This window comes from Elaeis guineensis, chromosome 1, assembly GCF_000442705.2.
Source record: "Elaeis guineensis isolate ETL-2024a chromosome 1, EG11, whole genome shotgun sequence".
Taxonomy (NCBI): domain Eukaryota; kingdom Viridiplantae; phylum Streptophyta; class Magnoliopsida; order Arecales; family Arecaceae; genus Elaeis; species Elaeis guineensis.
The window spans coordinates 88,605,617-88,625,187 of record NC_025993.2 but is presented as its reverse complement, the minus strand read 5'-3'; the positions used below and the strand labels follow the sequence as shown (position 1 = coordinate 88,625,187).

General features: G+C 37.9%; 1 protein-coding gene across 2 annotated transcripts; it reads right to left on the bottom strand.

The window, feature by feature from the left end:
* Positions 1-2,755: 2,755 nt before the first annotated feature.
* LOC105038119 (nicotinamidase 1) lies at positions 2,756-10,470 on the bottom strand. Of its 2 annotated transcripts, XM_073255809.1 has the most exons (6): positions 10,214-10,470; positions 4,910-5,153; positions 4,172-4,355; positions 3,836-3,969; positions 3,474-3,659; positions 2,756-3,059 (listed from the first exon to the last, which is right to left on the bottom strand). In XM_073255809.1, the coding sequence occupies exons 2-6, from the start codon at positions 5,069-5,071 to the stop codon at positions 2,943-2,945; spliced, it is 783 nt and encodes a 260-aa protein (XP_073111910.1). In that variant the 5' UTR covers positions 5,072-5,153; positions 10,214-10,470; the 3' UTR covers positions 2,756-2,942. The 2 variants fall into 2 exon arrangements, with proteins under 2 accessions (XP_073111910.1, XP_029118327.1); XM_029262494.2 differs by lacking the exon at positions 10,214-10,470 and having other exon boundaries at positions 4,910-5,253.
* Between the last annotated feature and the right edge of the window lie 9,101 nt (positions 10,471-19,571).

Genomic DNA, 19,571 nt, shown 5'->3' with positions numbered 1-19,571 from the left:
TAGACCAATTAGCAACTGGGCTAAGCTAAAGCTAGAGTTAGGTTTAGCTCACCTGAGCTTTTGGCTCTTCTAGGCTTGAAGTGTAAGTAATGTAGTTAAATTATTGCATGGCAGACCATGTACAATGTGGAATCTTAGAAAGAAAATTTGAAGATGTCAAAGTCAATAATAGATTATCCAAATGAAAGATGAGATACTTTTATAAAATATCCAAAATTAAATGTTATATGTTGCGGAAAATTTTATTTATATATCGAGTCGGTATGGAAATAAGCATTATCAATTACTAGTCTCTTAAAATATATAATTAGGCATGGGAAACAACGATGGGCCCAGGCCAGCGAGAATGGAGATGTCGCTTATGCAACTAATTTTGTCGATGTACATGTCGACCATTGAGGCATGGTGCCTAGATGCTCCAGCGTCCATAACCTGTTTGTTGTCGGGATTTAGGCCTCCTTTCGTATGTCCAACTTTCAGACTTTGTATTTTTCTTTTTATTTTTTTCATGATTATAAAAGTCTAATAAAATTGTACTACAAGCGTAAATAAGTAAGACCGCAGGAAGTAGACTTTAGCAAGGGGTGTTTAATCGGGATAATTAAGGTATAGAATTCAAATTGGAATAGATGACTTCATTTTAAGTATTTGATTGGGGGAAATTTCCAACTGGTTCTCATTTCAAAGAGGAATGAGAATGATCCATTTCTTTCTATAGTCGAATTCGATTTCACTTCAAGAGAGTCAAAATTTTATTCCACTGAAATAAAATTAAAAAAAAAAACTTATCGAGCGTGGGACATGGTGTGTGAGTGTAGAAGAGAATGGAAGAGGGAAAGCTTGAAGAGAAGGTTGGAGGGGACGTTAGCGATGATGATGGAGGGACGGCAGCGGACGAAGCAGCGGAGCTGGAGGATGGAGAGATCGGTGCGGTGGCGAAGAAAGTCGAGGACAGCATCAGATTTCATCGGGGAGGTGAGTGGAGAGGTGGGATCAAAAGCGGAGAGGAGGCGCTGTGGGGGAGTCGTGGATCACTAAGGATTTGGGGGGTGGGTCGGAGAAAGTGCTGATCCTGCGAGGGTGGAGGTGGGGGAGGGAGTGGCGCAGAGAAGCGGAGGAGGTGCGAGGGGCTTGGGGGGAGGGGGGTGATTGGCGGTGGTGGCTTAAAAGAGTGGCGGACTGCAGGTGGGGGTTGGGGGGGGGACAGAAAAGCGGAGGAGGTGCGAGGGGGGCCGGGATGTGGCGCGGAGGAGACGTGGGGGGCTGGGAGGAGTGCGGAGGAGCCGTCGAATGGGAATCATCCTTTTCGATTTCAATTTCGAACACGAATCAAATACTTCAAGAGAATAGGTCATTCGATTCCGATTTCAATCCATTTTGATTTTAATTTTTATTTAGATTTCGATCACAAATTAAAAGCCCCTTAAATCTCTAATCACCCGTCTTGGCTTCATCTGTCCCACCCATTGGACTCGTTGGCTATCATTGCTTGCATACAGGACGCAGCATACACTTGTTTATGTCCAAAGCCGATAACCTGCGGAATCTTGACACTTTGTACGAAGGTTTCAGGATGCTCCGTTCCATAATTTAGATCGAGGTTATAACTTTCATTAACACCATCATATCATTAAAGACCTCCTTGCAGCATCATTTCCTATGATCGAAATTAAGCCATTATTTGCCTTTCGTAGCTATTTGTGTTGACCTAGGAAAAAAATGATCATTCTAATAAGAAAAAAATGAGGTAGAGAGTAATGGTGTCACTAGCAAAAAAAATCAATGTTCGATGCATTAACGGTTACTACTGTTCAGCTACTGGCTAGGTACCAAGTTCGTATTTAAATTCATTATTTTATTTAGGTGAACAATGTAAATGTTCCATATAATAACTGTTATAATATAAAAACAAAAAAATAATGGCCTCCTTTTGCTATTATATATTTATCAGAGTAAGAAAATTTAGCAAACTATAATTGCCTTATATAATATAAAAACAAAACAAATAATGCTTTATATACAAGTAAAACTATAATTGCCTTTCTCTCCAAAGTGGAAATTCCAAAACTTAGTGTTTGCTTAATTACATTTTTAACTAAAAGCATCCTGAGAGGCAAAACAGCAGAATAGGCTGCAGATTTCGGAGCCCAACGTAATGACATTTCTTCAGGACCTCTGACTTGGTTCATGCTAATAGAAGTTGTTGTTGCATTTATGAAAGGTCGACTTAATCATCCTCTTGCTTTAAAATTTTTAAAAAAAAAGAAAAGAAAAGAAAAGAAAAGGAAAGGAAAGGAAGAAAAAGACACCAAGGTCTTAATATTCAGGCCTTTTTATAGAAAAATTGTGATTGCTTGAGAACAGTGCAGGGTAAGAAATCAGTTCAGCATTCATCAAGTCTCACCGAGAGGAGCCAATGCCTGATAACACAGGATTCTCCCATTGTTAGGAAAATTTTCGTGTTTATCTCTCATTCACTTTGTCTCAGGATTTGGACAAGAAGATATTTCCCTGTTTATGCCACTCAATCTATATTTATTTCCATAAGCTCTCCAAGGTGACAGAATGGAAAAGCATCCCAAATGCCTTGAGGGGATTGTTCCTTCTCAATCTTTAGTCCTTCTGCAATCAAAACAAGCAATAGCTTGCAAGTTTCTGGCTTGCAGAGTTCCATTCAAGAACAAGAGGCATTAAAAGACTACAATTTGAATCTGAATGCTTACATTACAAAATATCTAGAGGCTTGCCATGCAGCTTTGGAACCATAAGAAGGGAATCACATAGACGTTGAAGGAAACCATCCCAAAGAGTAAAAGAACATGGACTAGTCCATCAGTTCCACTTTATACATTAGGGAGAGCTTATTTAGACAATGCATGCAGGAAACCATCCAAGAACATTAGCATGATAAGTTTTTCATCACCCTCATATTCCTTTTTCTTTTAAATACATTGCATATGGCCAGATCTCAGTTCCTCCGAGGAGCCGAGTGATACTTTCTGCACTATTCTGGCTCCCCTTCCCTTTGCCATGTAAAGTCCTACATGATGCATCAATTCCTGAAGGAGAGAGCAAGCAAAAATTGAAGTATAAGAGTTAAAATTTATTGGACACCAACTTTCTAAAGAAAGTCTATTTTTCATCCCTAATTCTATATATTATGGCAACATAGATGATTCATCAGTCATGGCAAGCACATAAAAGTAATTCTTTTTCTTTCTACTTGGCAAGAGAACTGGTTTTAACTTATAATTATAAATATTCTAATAAAAAGAAGAAAGGTTGTCCGGTTGCTTGAGTCAATAAAGAAGGGAGAATGCATATGAGAATGAATCCTATATCAATTGACATCCATTCAAAAGAAAGATATCACTGAATTCTATAAAAAAAAGGTGATGAGCCCCACAGAAAAATGACCTGAAATGAATGGCAAATGCAATATAAACATGTTAACAGAGGATGATATATCAAACCTGGGGATGAGCTAAGGTTCCTTTGATATTTCTAGCTACATCGATGGGAAAGTCGAAGGTAGCACATCCACCTGAATAAACCACAACATCTTCCAGTGGTGGTACAAGGCCAATATTTCTAGCAGATAACGTGGAGCACACAAAGTCTAAAACACAGATATCTGTGCATATTCCTACCACCAAAACCTACATCAAATTATAGTTATTTAGAATCAGTTACCATTCTCAACTTGTATTAAATATAAGCACTTGCACAACAAAAACATATTAAGATGACCACATAAGTAAACCACGCGAAAAGTTTTTTCCATCTCTAACCAATTAAAATCCAATCTTTTACTACTAGATATGGTGTTACTTACAATCTTGATGTCATTAGTTTTCACCCACTCAGCAAAAGTATTAGTGCCATCCTTCTCCATTGAACCAATGAACCCATCAAAGCAATCTTTGCGTTTGATTGTCACATTTGGATCTCTCTCCAACCATTTCAGTGCTGCAATTTCCAGTAAATCAGAAGCACAGTATTTCAAGTTAGTCATCAATTAACTAGGTCGTCTATGAGTTGTGACTCCATACTTGTGATTGATAATTATATTAATTGCCGATGTAAGTGTTTTAAGTGTTTAATCTTCTGTTGTTGATCTATCTTTGTGAGCTAAAGAGAGAGGTAGTAGTAGCAGTAGCAGCAATAGTACCTGGTACCAAATCTTCTTCACCTGATCCAATTAGGCAGTGAGGAGGGTAAGGAGGTTCAGGCTTGTTGGGATGGTGGGAGTCAAGAAAAACAAAGACAGGCCATTTTCTTTCACAGAAAACCTTTGACAGCCTCGCCGCCTCCTCGATCATCGTCAATATCTGTCTGTTAGGCTCGGTTGGAGCCTGCACATAAGCAACATCTCAATCCATCCAACTAAATTTAAATCATGCCGCAAATTTTCCTATACTTGGAGATTCTAATAAAAACTACAATACATATAAATCCATCAGATATCAAATTAGCAAGTAGCATAGTTATCTCTCTCTCTCTCTCTCTATATATATATAGAGAGAGAGAGAGAGAGAGAGAGAGAGATTCCCAAGAAAGATCCAAATCTTCGTTCATGCAATCCACAATAAGCAAACAAAACAGAACAAGATGCCCAACAAATAGAGCCAAGAAGCATCCAGAAAAAAAAAAAAAAATCAACTAGCGACCGTATTAATGATGAAAGAAGGAACATCAAGTCTAAAGACTCACACTAGTAGCAAAGTTAACAGAAACCCAACTCCTATATATCACAAAAGATCAGAACATTTTCCATAGAGAGGGGAAAAAAAATTATACAAACCGTGATCCAAATTAAATTGATAGAAAGATCTACCAGCAACAGCTTAAATGCTAAATTCTATAACCAACAACTAGAAGAAAGCAGAAAGCATCTCCGTCAGTATACCAGATTGCCAGCTCCAACGGTACAGAAGCCATTGAGGATGTCGACGAGAACGAGACCAACAGCCTTCCCGGACTCCACCCCGGGCAAAAGGAGAAGGTTTTCCTCTTGCTCGAAGGGTATCTCGGCCTTCAACAAATCCACCATCTTCGTCTCTGAACCCATCCCCTCTATGGTTCGATTAGATTCCGTCACTTTTAACTGCTGGACGAGTGGCTTTGATATTTACAAAGGAAGGAAGCTGGGACTGGGTCACGCATTTCATCGAACGCATAAGATGAGAAATTATGGGTTAGAATGGTTCCAGCGCATGTACTATGCACTAGACAATAATAGATCAGCACATCATCAAAGAAAGTGAATATTTGCCTATTCAAAACAGTAGAAATTATCAGCTGATCAGTTATAGTTAATCGTAAAACTTTTTTCACTTAAAATTTTAAATCAAATTTGAATAACAATATTTTTTTTTTGAATAATAGATGATATGTTGATTTCTTATTAAATAGTGCAATATATATATATATATATATATATACCATTCTAAAGTTCTAATCAATAATTTCTCTTGATGAGAGAGAGGTGGGAAGGGGCTGAGATCCCGTCACCATTCTAATTTTTTTTAAGATAAATCTATGTTCACTTTTGACTAAGTAGAGAAATCTTTGTACAATTGATGCAAGAGATATTGCTGTCGGCCCACTTGACGTTAGAATCTAACCTGCAATAAAACACAAATAAAATGAAAAAAATGCCTCCATCTAACAAAAAAAAGGCAAAACAAAAAAAATAGACATTTAATAAAGCCTCTAGAACATATTTAAATGTTAAAATTACATAACTACCAAAAAAAATGTTAAAATTATGTTACATAACAATTAAGAATGCAAGGCTGCATACCTTTTTTTTTTTTTTTTTTTTGAATAAAATATGAAAGAAATAACATGTTTCCCTCATATATATATATATATATATATATATATATATATATATATATATATATATATATATATATATATATATATATATATATATTAAAGTATAAAGGATGAGTACATAGGAAGTAGAGAGTCAATGTTTACAATAGCAGGCTAGAGTGATGGGTTGAAATGACCAAGATGTGAAGAGAGTTAAGTATGGGGCCTACCCCAAGTGGACAAGAGAGGTTGGGGATATAGCTATAAAGAAAACACTTCATATGGCCATCCCATCGATCGGGTAGGAACATGATGACTTGTATTTGGACAGTCAAATGAAAATATGGTTATGCATGGAGATATGTGCCTAAGAACATATCTCATTTTACAACTACCAAAACAGCTTACTCCACCAGCCGCTATCGATAGACTCCTTGCTTCAACATCCTTGTCTTCCAATGAAACTGTTTCTGATAGATGACTGGGGGTTAAAAGATTACACTCTTTTGATAACTAATTTGAGCAAGGATCAAACGATCACGATCAGAACTCAGATGAGAGGATGAAGAAGCGAGATAAACTCTTTGAAAACATTGCTCTTGTCACCTTTTTGTCCCATTGTCCATGAGAAAAATGATCGTTTGAGCAGTCTCACGATAGCATTGAGCATTTGTATGGAATACTCAGTTATTTCTCTCATTCCAGATTAGCCACAAAGTTATTAAGACGAGCACGTCCAAAACTTTGGGCTTGGCTACTTTCCTGTGTTTGAGCCTCAATTTATGCCATAGCTTGGTCAAATCATGAGGAAGATCGAAGATCTGACATTTGCTAAGTATCAGATTCCAAATTGCACAGGAGTAGTCACACTGAAGCATGATATGGCCTATTGATTCATTTGTGCTGAAGCACAGTGAGCATCTGCTGGGTCCAACGAATCCTTTTTTTTGCTCAGACTTCTGCTATCAGAATTTTATGGTGGTAGCAGAGCTAGTTGAAAAATTTACATTTCTCAAAGATTGGCAATCTCTAGATGATTTTTCAAAGTATGATACCACGCCACCATGCATCAAGAAGCAGTAACAAGCAGAGACATTATAGAAGGATCTAGGAAAATATTTTCAGATTCTCTTATCTTCCTAATTCGTGAGGTGAGTAGATGACAGAGGTTTAGACAATAGCCGAAAACTTCTAAAAGCAAAAAGTGATAAGGGGTTTCTGAAGTTATGAATCCAGTCTTGCTTGGTCATGAAGCTCACGATAGTGCACTATTTATCTATAGCTAGCCAATATAAATTCGGAAAGAGAGTTTTCAGACTAAGTTTAAAGATCCAGCAGTCGTCCTAGAACATGGTAAGTTGCCTGTTTTTGTGAAGAGTAGAGGTAAAGGTTGAGACTAGGTTGCTGATGCCCGAAACGCTCCTCCAAAAGATAGAAGCTCGACATCTAAAGTAAGAGGATGTGGTTAAAGTGAAACCTTTATGATAATAGCATTGCAAAATTAGAGCTTTCCAAGGGCCTTGATTATCTGAGAAGAAACGAACCCACCATTTGAAGAGCAGGGAGAGGTTGAACGTTTTGAGGTTAATGAGTCTTAAACCCCCAACGATTTGGGATGATAGATGAAAGCCTCGTTTGCCAGAAATTTGAAATTTGAGTGTGTACTATTTTCGATCCAAAGAAAATTTCGGCAAATGGAGTCGATCTTTTTAATGATAGAATCATGCATTATCATGACTGACATCCAGTAGGTTGGGATCGCCCTTAGAACTAAGTTGATGCGGGTGAGGCATCTCGCAGTAGAAAGAGTGCTCTTTTTTCAGTCAGCTAATTTTCTATCAATCTTTCCAACCAAGAAGTTCCAATGATCATCGGACAGAGACTTGTAATGGAGGGATATTCCAAGGTATTGTATTGAAAACTTGGTGATACCGCAGCCAAGGATTGTTGCGCTACCCAGTTTTTGGTTATGGTTAAGGCCCAGCCCCACCATACGAGACTTGATGAAATTGATTTTTAGCGGAAATCAATTCAAAGGCATACAAGATGAACTTGATAATGTTGAGTTGAGATCTTGAAGTGTCATTGACATATTGGACAGAGTGCATGCTACTTAGAAGATCCTTGGGTCCTACCATCTCTGAAAGCTTCTCAACAATTGCTTGTTTCAGCATGCAGTGAAGAAGATATACAACCAGAATAAAGAGGAGTGGAGAGATGGGATTACCTTGTTTGAGGCCTTTCTTGTTGATTATCCATTTTTCAGGGATCCTGTTGATGATGATGGCTGACATTGAAAGTGTGAGTATTTTAGAAATCCAAGATATAAATTTAGATCCAAACCCTCAGTTCTGAAGCAATTTGAGTAGGGATTCTCGAGAGACACTATCAAAAGTCTTTTCGAAATTAATTTTAAATAGGATACCTTTTGCTTGAGTTCTTCTGAAGTGATTAACAAGTTTTGAAGCTGATACATAACTGTCGAAGATGATCCTTCCTTTGATGAAGGCTGAATGAGAGGGAGCTACCAAGGAGCTAATCACCCTACTTAGCCTGATTGTGAGAAGCTTGGAGATGATCTTGATTATGCCATTCTCGAGACTGATAGGTCTGAAGTCTTTAACTAATGGGGACTTTGCTTTTTTAAGAATGAGAGTGATGAAAGTATAGTTTAATCTCGACAAATCGGCTGTCCTCGAGTATAAATCTTGAAAAAGCTTTATGGTATCATCCTTGATGATGTCCCAGTGTCTTTGGTAGAAGGAGATGGGGAATCCCTTCAGATCGGGTGTTTTATCTGGAGCAAGAGAGAAGACAGCATTTCGAAATTCATCCTCAGAAAATTTGGCTTCGAGACAGCTCAGATCGGGTGATCTCTATGGGTAGAGCTTCCCCCAGTTTACATCGATGGTCTCTGACGAAGGAGATCCAAGAAGGGCTGAGAAAACTGAGAAGAAGGCATGATGAATATCGGCCAGATTTGAGAGACGTTGGCTATTGTCGTAGATCTTATGGACATAGTTTTTCCTCATATGGTTGCTGATAGTAATATGAAAATATCTAGTATTTTTATCACCATTTTTTATCCACTGATCTCCTGAATGTTGTCGCCAATAGCTTTCTTCCTGAGACGAGATTTCTTCAAGCTGAGATTTGCATTAGATTCTTTTGAGATGCTCTTCAAGAGAGAGACTGACGTCTTCTTCTAATGTATCTAAGTTAGCTATAGTGTGGGCTAGTTCTTTTTTCTTTCGAAAAATGTCTCCTATAGAGGATTTGCTCTAGTATCTAAGAGATTTTCGAAGGCATCTTAGCTTGGTGACAATGATAGCACTAGTATCTGAAATCTGTGTATACCAGAGGATCTGATATAAGTCAAGGTAGTTATACCAGAGGTTTTCGAATATGAACATCCTAATATTGCCAGTGAATGAAGATGAGGAAGGAGAGATGGAATCTTCAGCGGTACGTGGTCGGAAGTGGTTTGTGGCAAGGCCAAATAGTTGGTGAGAGGAAAACAGTTGTGCCACTGCAGATTAATAAAGCATCTATCGAGTCTGACGAGAGATGGAGTTTTCTTGAGATTTGACGAAGTAAATTTTCTTTGAGCCAAGTTGATTTCGATCACTTTCAAGTTGTTAATTAGGTCATTGAATGACCAAGAAGTGGAGGAACTGCTAATACTACCCAATTTGTCATTAGGTGATGTTGAAGTCACCAAGAATGATCTAAGGTATCTGAATTCATTACTTGAGAGACATGAGTTTAGAGTAAAATAGAGAACGATCCGCATTTTCGTAGGGCCCATATATATTGGTGAGCATCCAACAGCAATTAGAACTTATCATGTAGAATTGAATAGTAAGCAAGAACGTGTCTTTGTGAAAGGAAAAGCCTAATAAAGCAGAACTTTTCCAGCAAAAGATGATGCCATCGGACGAGCCGATAGCTTCCTTTATGTCCTAGTGGTCGAAATCTTTTTCGCATGCAAATATGAGAAGCTTTAGGTTGAAAAAAGCAAGCTTAGTTTCTTGGAAGCATGCGATACAGCATTTGGATAATTGAGTTGAGTCTTTGATGATACGGTATTTTGAAGGATGGCCCATACCTCTCACATTCTAGCAAACAATCATCGTATGTTAGAGATATCGAATAACGAACATCAAACTCCTTTAAGTAACTCGAAAATCTTCTATCAACTAGAAATTCAGAGAACACATGGTGATAGACTTCTAGTAACAGACTTCTGAGGTGGTGCAAAATACAAAAGATGGGGATCCTAAGACTGGTGCCCAGAGAGCATACTTTTAGTGGAAGGGCGAGCAACATTGAAGAGGGTAGACCAGAAAGAAAGTAATACAAAATGAAGCAAATAGGGTGCCAAAATAACCTTGTAAACGTTATCATGATCAAGCTGCACTAGGCAGCAACTCAGAAGGTGGAATACTGCACCGTTCCCGCTCTAGAGCTTTGATTTTGCTGATAGGATCCGTCGAGTAGTTGCCACTAAGGTTGACACTACGGGCCACTCCGAGCTTAACTAGATCACCTGCAGTCAAAGAGTTGATGAAAAAGATGCCTTCTTCAGAGAGGGAAGTGATCTCAAGTCCAAGAGCCCTGGTCTTTTTGTTTCAGAGTCTGGTGCTCCTCTTAATCGGAGTAGGGGATAGATGGCGGTTGGAGATAGAGCTGGAGATAAAATAGGGATGGAAGAGATCCTTTTTCAAAACCTTTATCCTTTTCCAAAAGCTGCACATCCTTTGTCCTTTGTTCTTATAATTGCGAGTCAAACCTAAAGCATCCATTGATTTTACCACCTAGGCTCAGCATTCTCATGTATGGTGCAACATGGCTGGACTATTTATGTATCAACTCTATCAAATTAGAGATGATCAAATTTTAATTCAGTGTTTATCTAGGGGATATATGTTGCATTTCTATATTTGATACTCAGATGACATGGACCATATTCGTGAACCATGCTCCAGCCATCCTTTGAGAACCATGCAAGCCTGTGTTGAGCCCTCATGATCTGCTTATGTTGGCTCAACCGAGGTTTTCATAAGAAATAGGGGCAGAGAGTTGCATCTCCATGTATTTTTTACGTCTAGTTAACTACGTATGCTATAAGATGATCCACTTTCCTTCTTCCAAATAATATAAATAAATAAAGCAATCCAAATCTGTAGATGACCTGTCCTACCTACTTTCCGTATTCGGACAGCAAAACCTTGTCGGGTTCTGGACTCGGAAAGAAAGGATTTTGCAAAAATTGCTGCCGTGCATTGTAGATTTTTGCGAGCATGACGTAAGTACACGTCGGATCCAATCATGTGGAGTGCAAGGCTGCCCGCTTTGTAGATAAGAGCAATTTATAATTCGGCTCAACAACTCCACTTGTACCTGTTTTAACCATATTTAAATTTGATATTAATAAATTTAGATCTAAATCTAGTTATTAAATAGATTAAATTTTATTAATTTATTTTAATTTATTTAATAATTAGATCGGATCATCCCTCTAATCAGATTATGATTTGTTTAATCAAAATCTACTTAATCAGTCTAATTTGACCAATCTATTTAATAAGCAGATTATGAGCATAGGATTGAGTTATCTATTTGGTAAACATATTATATTTGAATATGAATTTTTGATATATCTGGTAAATAGGTGAGATTTAGATTGATAAATGGGAGCTTGCCATTAGAAGCAAGCAGTTGATGGAACACCTGGCTGACAGTATGAAACGTGGGGGAATGGCTCCATATGTTATGGGCCAGCACAAAACAAAAGTTGTGATTGCTATTGGAATTCTTTCAGTAAAACTTTAAAGTTCAGCATCCAAGTGCTATTCTTGGGAACGGAGACCGCTTTTTCTTAGCCTAAGAATCATAACAACTTCTAATTAATGGTCACTTTGGGGAAGATCTCGTTTTTTGTACATGCTTTCCATGTTTATAACGTCAAGGTGACATTCAAAAATTAGACTTGTGTGAGGGTGGGGGATCTCTGGTGCTAAATCATCTAACGGATACTAGCGAACTGCAATGTTTTAGGGTAGGTTCGGAATGCTAGTTCCCACTACAGTCCTGAAAAAAAGGCAACACCATCTCCTTTATACATGCAAGAATAAGTAATTTACAATGAATTGATGTGTGTAAGATTATAACCATAAGTTTGAATTGTTATATTATTTGTTACCTGCGATCATGGTGCTCAACTATAACGAAGGGATGGTACTTCTCATCTTCACTGACAAAACCTAATAGAGCAATGTTCGCACCTGCCAAAAGTTCTTTCAAGCTGAGGAGTGACTCTCATGGACCTCCATCACATAACATTAGATCTCAGTTTGTGTAAAATGCCCCTCAAGTGGATGAATATCTCACTACTGTAGCTAGTCTACAGTAATACACCCTCAATCCTCTTGTGGAGGGGTGCAGACATAATGTCCAGTCTGGTTGAGTCAACGGGATGTAATCATAGATGTGCTGTTTTATGATAGTCTACACTTTTAAGACCATTTCATAATAGTCCACCATTTGAGCATGAGAAGCCTGCACTGAATTATGTTATAGGAGTCTTGGGACCAATTAATATGAATTAGACAAAGAATCCATTATGAGAATCTGGAATGGAAAGGTTCTTGATCAATACATGTCTTCCCTTCTTTTCCCTTCTCACTATATAATCCAATACTCTGCTTTCTCATCTTAACCTATGTTGTCCAAAGCTAGAATTATAAAATGGGAATACTGAACGGGTATCGATTTGGGTCCATCCCAGTTATCCTTTAAGCACAAAGCCTGACTTTATTTTTCATCGTTCGCAGAAAGTCGACATAAAGATGCTTAGGGAGCAGACTTATGGGAGATGAAGTGTTCCCAAAATTCATGTCAAGTGAAATCGCAGGCATAATACTTGGGTTAGGATCCTCTATTCATGTCAGATTAACTGGAAAACCAATTATACTGGGTTTCTCCGTGAGTGCTATGTAGTTGTGACTGAATCTCCAACTGTGTGCATTTGTTTGTGTGCCAGTATATTTCGGGGGAGTGTAGGAGGTTATAATTGTGCCTTGCAGGCTAATTACAGCAAAGTCTCATCGCCTGTTTTAGGCAAAGTGTCAACCAATGTTAGTTCCATAAGCCTCAATGTAATGGTTGCACATTTAATAACTTAGTCATCTTAGAGTGCCTCAGTGGGATTCTAAACCATGAGCTCCGAACAGAGGAGGGTTTTTACCCCGAGGACCAAGTCCCGGTTGGCATCAGGTCCTTCATTTACCATCTAGATAAAGGCATGTTGAATATTTGTAACCGTCAACTGCATAGCCAAGCAACAAGGTCTAATTGGAAAGTCCAATTGTGTGGTGAATTTTCTGGGGCATTAATCAAATGTATCTTTTATCAAAAGACAAAGGCTTCTGGTCAAGAATATGGATTCATGAAAGAATGGTTATGGGATTGATGATGAACATCATAAATACATACTCTTGTTCTTTCACTTTATGATCTTTTGATTAAACAAGTTTTTTTCATCATTATTTATTTTTTTATTTTCTTTTTTTTAACTGCTGAAATGGTTGCTGATGTGATCCTTGGTAACCCTGGAGTATAGATTACACACTATTCACTGTACAAGGCAGATTTTGCAGGCAATTTGACAATTACTTGAAACAATTTTTTGGTATTAAAATTATAACAGCAAATTGCATTTTTATGCATGATTGTAATCTTGCTTGAAGTGAGGAATCATGACATTTTAGAAGAGTCACTTGCTTCTAGGTTTGGAATTGGGCTCAGGCAGGCCCGAGGCCCATCGGACTGGTCTGAATTTGAGTCGGGCTTCGAACTAGGTCCAAAATAGTTTAGATCGGATTTGGGCCTAATTATAGGGCCTATTTATTTTTTGAGTGAAGCTCGGGTATATCTTTAGCTTGATCTAAACCCGACCCCGAAATCCAACCCAATCAAAAGCCCGACATCCGTCTAAATATTGTATGCACCGGATGCAATTGGACCGCACTAAATCCCATGTTGAATAACACACCACGTTACCCCTTGTATTTCACCAATTCATGATTGCACGCTATCCAACATGCATATGCTCATGATTTGTCCTGTCCAACTTGATCAAGAGCTTCTTTTCTCGTGAGTCTTCAAGAAGCTTCTCCCTCTGAACCTCCTCTACCGTGGCCTTCCGTGCGGTAGCGGCCTGCTCTCCCACTCCTTGAACGCCTTCCTCTCGCTCTCCGCGATCTCGGCCTCTTCCTCATGCTCCTGGATTGCCTTCGGCTTCTCCTTCCTCATCATGCCACGGCAGTCGTCGGGTTCCCCTGTCGGCTCCGATGGTGCTCCGATGGTGGTCAGGTCCACCATCAGGGATGGAATAATTCGGGACCTCCTCGCTTACGACCTCACCAGTGACCATGACATTGCCGTGTCCCACATCTTCGTGGCCGTCCTCCACATCCTTCTCGCTGCTCCAGCAGTAATCCCGATCCACATAGCTGCGCCATGGTGGATGAGACAGAGGAGAGGGCTGGTGATCGGGGAAGATCACAAGAGATAGGAGGTAGTGAAATCATATGGAAGTTGAGAGAGAGAGGAGAGAGAAACATAAGGAGAGGGAGGGGGTTTGGGCCGGGGCTTTGGCTGAGGCTTGAGCTCGGACCAACTCGATTGGATTTAGATCAGGCTCAGGCCTTAAGTTTAAAAATATTTTCGAATTTAAATTCAACTCGAAATCCGAAAAAATATTTTGGATCAGGCTCAGATAGGGGTGTGGCTTGGCTCGGTCTGATCCATTTTCAGCCCTACTTGCTTCACCTTGCTCACGATCGTAGATAAAGTATTTAGTTTTTAGGCCAAAAAACTCAAGAACCTGGACTTGAACCCATTTCAAGATGTGCTTCACATTCACAACCTATATAGTTCCACAACTATGTAATGATAGAGGGCTTCTGTGCCTACCATTTTTTGTACTTTCTCTTTTCTGTTTTTTTTTTTTCTTTTTCCAGTGAACTTTATTTTGTACATTCATCATCAGTCATCACAAGCTCAACTGATGCTTAGCATGTGGTGAAGCATTTAAGCAAAAACAACAATCTTCATGAGTTTGCAGATTGAGGATCCCTCAGACGGTCTGATAGCTTTCATGGCATGCTCCATGAACTGATTGCATTCCAATTGATGAAGACTGTATGCAAATTATGCAGGTACAGTGACTGCCATACGTCTGAAGGGAAATATAGATCTGCACATTTTCTTTTAAAGAAAAAAGAGACCTAACTATGGATAAGAACATAGTTGACACCAAATTCACAAAAGCCCATTGCTTTTGTATTGATCTTCTCTTAACCTCTGCTTGAGTTGCCACTATTAGCTGTTTTGACAAAAATTAACAGATAACAACCAAAAAAAATGGTGGTATGATACTGAGTGAAGAATTATTTTTAGCTGAGAGGGGAAATTAAATCTAAAAATATTATTCTATTGCAACGGCTATAACGTTATAAAGGTGGCTATTTTGAAGATTGTAAGCTGCTTGCAGACTTGCCCTGAAACAACTAAGGGAATGGCTGGGCTTCAGAAGGATTGGCATGCTTAGATTTGATTAAACTTCTTATAACAGAGTCTGACAAGTGAGCAAAGATATGACTGCACCGGCTCCAGAAGTATCTAACTCATGAAGTAAACATCGTTTCGACTTATACTTGGTGTGTAAACTGATAGATCTGACTATTAGATGTATGCCTTAGAAGTTAATTGTTGGCTGACGCATATTGTAATTTCAAGACATAATATTGTACTCATAAATTTTATTCATTAATAAAATAGATAGTTTTTATTCCAATCATATTTTATATGTGTCCACGATTCATCCAAGGGATTAACAGATGATGATATATATTCTCAAAGTGTTGAGAATTTCAGATATATATTATTGATGGTTAATTTCTAAAAGTTCCAAATTGAGGGATTATCATGGAGGATGATGATCGATCCAATTAGATCAGTACACGAATCGCTTTTCTTTCAGATAGATAAGTCTCGAGTCTGCAGTATAGAGATACTAAAGCGAGAGTGTAGGTGGTTGTTAGAGAATAATTTGCACTGAGTGTGATCAACACGAGAAATCAATTAGATGTCGACTCATTCGTCAGTGGTTTACTCAATACTGTACTGAAGTGAGTGGTCCTTTGACCTACGATGCCTCCGCTATTCGTAGTGAGGCTACTTTAGTTTGACTATACATATACTTGATCTCCTAGTCATTTAGATCGTTACAGTGTATGTTGGCTACATTAGGTTCAAGTTCACTATTAAGAGTATGATGCACTTAGATGGAATCTATCGACCTTTGTAGAAAAGGAGAAGTCCTATGCGATTCACAAAATCGAGTTCAAAAAGTTTTCGTCGGAAACAAGTACTGTGAATACTGAAAAAGCATTTCTACGAAAATTCACAAATGAACTCAATTCAAGCCAATTTTGCATATGACTGATGTTGGGGTTTGATGAGTTTTCCTTGACCTTCATCTAGTCGGGACAAATGATAGAAAGATTAAATCACACGATAACTGCATCTAGAGATTTAATTATTTCATTCCGTTGGATTGCCACTATATACTGTTAGGTATCACTGGTGGATTGTGAGACTTATTGAGCATCGTCTTGATGATTAATGATTCTAGATGGACAGAGTTGGAATCATTTCAATCCATTAAAAGAAGTTTTAATGATATCATGATAAGGATCATAATATGTCTCACTACAGATAGAATAAAACTTATAGAGTCACACACAATAGAGGTTCTTGACTGATCAGATGGTTGAATAGTGATTATGAATCATAATATGATTTAATTATTAATATGATTGATGATTAATCCAACGCAAAAGTTGCAATAAAGAAATTCATTAAGATTAGTGAGTTATAGGAGGATTGATTAACAATTAGATTACAATTTGGTTCAATTTGATTGAGAAATAGGGTTAAGATAAAATCTAATTGAATTAGATTCAATTTGGCTTGATTTAGGTTTGATTAGATCAAGCCTGATTGGATTATGAGATAACCTAATTGCAAGGGAGAACAATTTCTGATTTGATTAGGACTTGGATGCAACTAATTTTCTAATTGGATTAGGATCTAATTAGGAGAGATTGGGTTTCTAGTTGGATTAGGATTTTTTCTCTCTTTGGGTGCAACAAATTTCTATTTGGTCAGGGATTAATTAAAGCACCAAGAGAGATCCCAGTTTGACTGGGACTCTCTCTCCCTAGCGCCCGTCCCATGTAGCCATGCCAAAATTTCATCACCTCCTTTGTTTTAGTGTGAGAAAACCCATGCCAATCCCTTCTCCACACCTCCTTATTTCCCCTTCTTGGATAAGGATGAATTCTAATTTGAATTCAAGTCCTTATCTGATTAGGTTTGACCTAATCTATCTTTTGGATGCCAATTTAAAAGGGGTGGAACTTGGGGCATGGGGATGAGAGAGAGATCTTATTTTTGTGGTGAAAAAAATCTGAAAAGGGGCATGGGTCCTTTTGTGGGCATGTTCTCTTCTTGGCATTGGGTTTTAGGAAGAATAAGGAAAGGTTTCTTCTTCTTCTTCCTTCTCTTCTTCCTCCTATTTTTCTTCTTCTCTGAGAAGATCTAAGAGAAATGAAGAAGGATCCTATTCAACTATCAGGAAGCGATCTTTGTAAGGAAGATAGCACCCTAAGAAGATCAAGAAGCTTCTGATCAGATCAAGATCTCGTATGGATACCTATAGAGACTTGACGATTATGTGGCTCGAGGAATCCAGACATCCACGATCATCAGCTACGGTATAGATCGATCCATGATAAGGTATGGAGATCGGATCTCCTCTTACTTTCATAATCAGATTTCAGATGTATAATTCATGTTCATATGATAATCCTATTAGGTGGTTTAGTAGATCTGATCTTATACATGAATTAGATTAAAATAGTTTTAATCTAGATTTTATTTTCACCGCTAAATCAAAAATTTTAAAACTACATGCATAAAACCATCTATTTTCAATAGTGGTATCAGAGTCAGATTCTGATATGAATATGAAATCATGTTGATCTGAAATCTGATTTGCAGAAATTAGATCTAAACTTAATTAATTGATTAGACATCATTCTGATATTAGGTTGTTTTGGCATAATTCAGTCATACTGAAAGATTGTCCTAAAATGATGTAGAATATTAAAATTTGTAAGATCTAAAATTTCTACATAATATATGATATATGATGTTATTTTGATGTTGTTTCAAATCTAAAATAAGCTAGTTTTCTTTCAGATTTGAAGATGTTTTGTAATGTTTCCTTTGGATCTGAAATTTATTTCAAATTTGAAATTTTATTTCAAGATCTAAAATTTCTAAATAATGGGTTCATGGGTAGACCAATTTGGATCTATAATTTGATTACAATCCTAGGCTTCTTGATTGGCACATGATGGGCTCAATCAAGATGGACAATTGATCTAATCGAATCAAGGAGTTGATTGCTATTAAGTCGAGTCTGCTTGAGGTCAAAACAATAGTTATAGGATCAAATCGATTAAGTTACATGTGTTCTAAAATCTTGACCCATAATCTAGTCTTGGCTCAGTGGCTCGAGCCTTGATCACTTAGATTAACCCAATTCAAAATTGGTCAGGATCAGTTGGTGTCTAAAGAAAGTAATTGAGTAGTGGTTATTTAATTAGGACCGTTGCCTCTGACAGCAGGGAGCCTCCCACCAATCTCTCACTTATTTGGCCAACTATGATCAATTTTGAATTTAGGCACCTGATGATTTGAGCTGTGCCCATGTCCTAATTATTTAAAAATTTGTATGAGATGTAAATGGTTAAAAGAGACCTAAATAAATCTCCTCACACATATTAAGTCTAGCGGTCTTCCACCGTTGTAAAGATGCAGGCATCTTCTTGACATTGACTGTTCTTAGCTAGTCACAATAGTTCAGTTGCATCGAAAAGGCGCAACCACTCTATTAGCATTAGATGCTTTGGGGTAGAGATGGGGTTAGACCCAAAACTGTTAGGTGAGGGACCCAATGATGGCTTTACATCCACTGGTGAATGGTGGATCAAACTTAACTAAAAAATGTAACCAATAACTATTAGGTGATGCCACAGAACTTAGAGACCGATCTCGCTGCAATTTGTTTGGAGAAACAATGAACAAAAAATTATCGACTTATTGATTTGCACATCATCAATAACTGTTAGGTGAGATGCACATAGATCAGTAGAACCACAGTACCTACTTGAAACTCTAATCACGTAAGGATTTCTATTTCTATATCTGAGGAGTATGAGAGACTCGAGAAAATAGTGAGAGTTATGTTTATTTTTTAAAGTTTCTAAAATAAATTAAAATAAGTACAAATATCTAATTAGAATCCTTTACTCTTTATAGTTAATTATGACGTCTTCCAACCCACTAGCTCGTATCCTAAAGACCAACAGATTGACTAGAACAAACTATAAGGACTGGCTCAAGAACTTGAGAATAGTTCTCAGTTCGGAGAAGCTGACCCATGTTCTCGATCAGAAAATCCCTGTGTTGCCAACTCGTCCATTTATTGATTAACAAGCTGTACTTGAGAAGTGGATAGATGATGATAATCGAGTAAGGTGCTACATCTTGACGTCTATGTCAAATGAACTATAGCGCTAGCATGAGGACATGAAAATTGCCAAAGATAT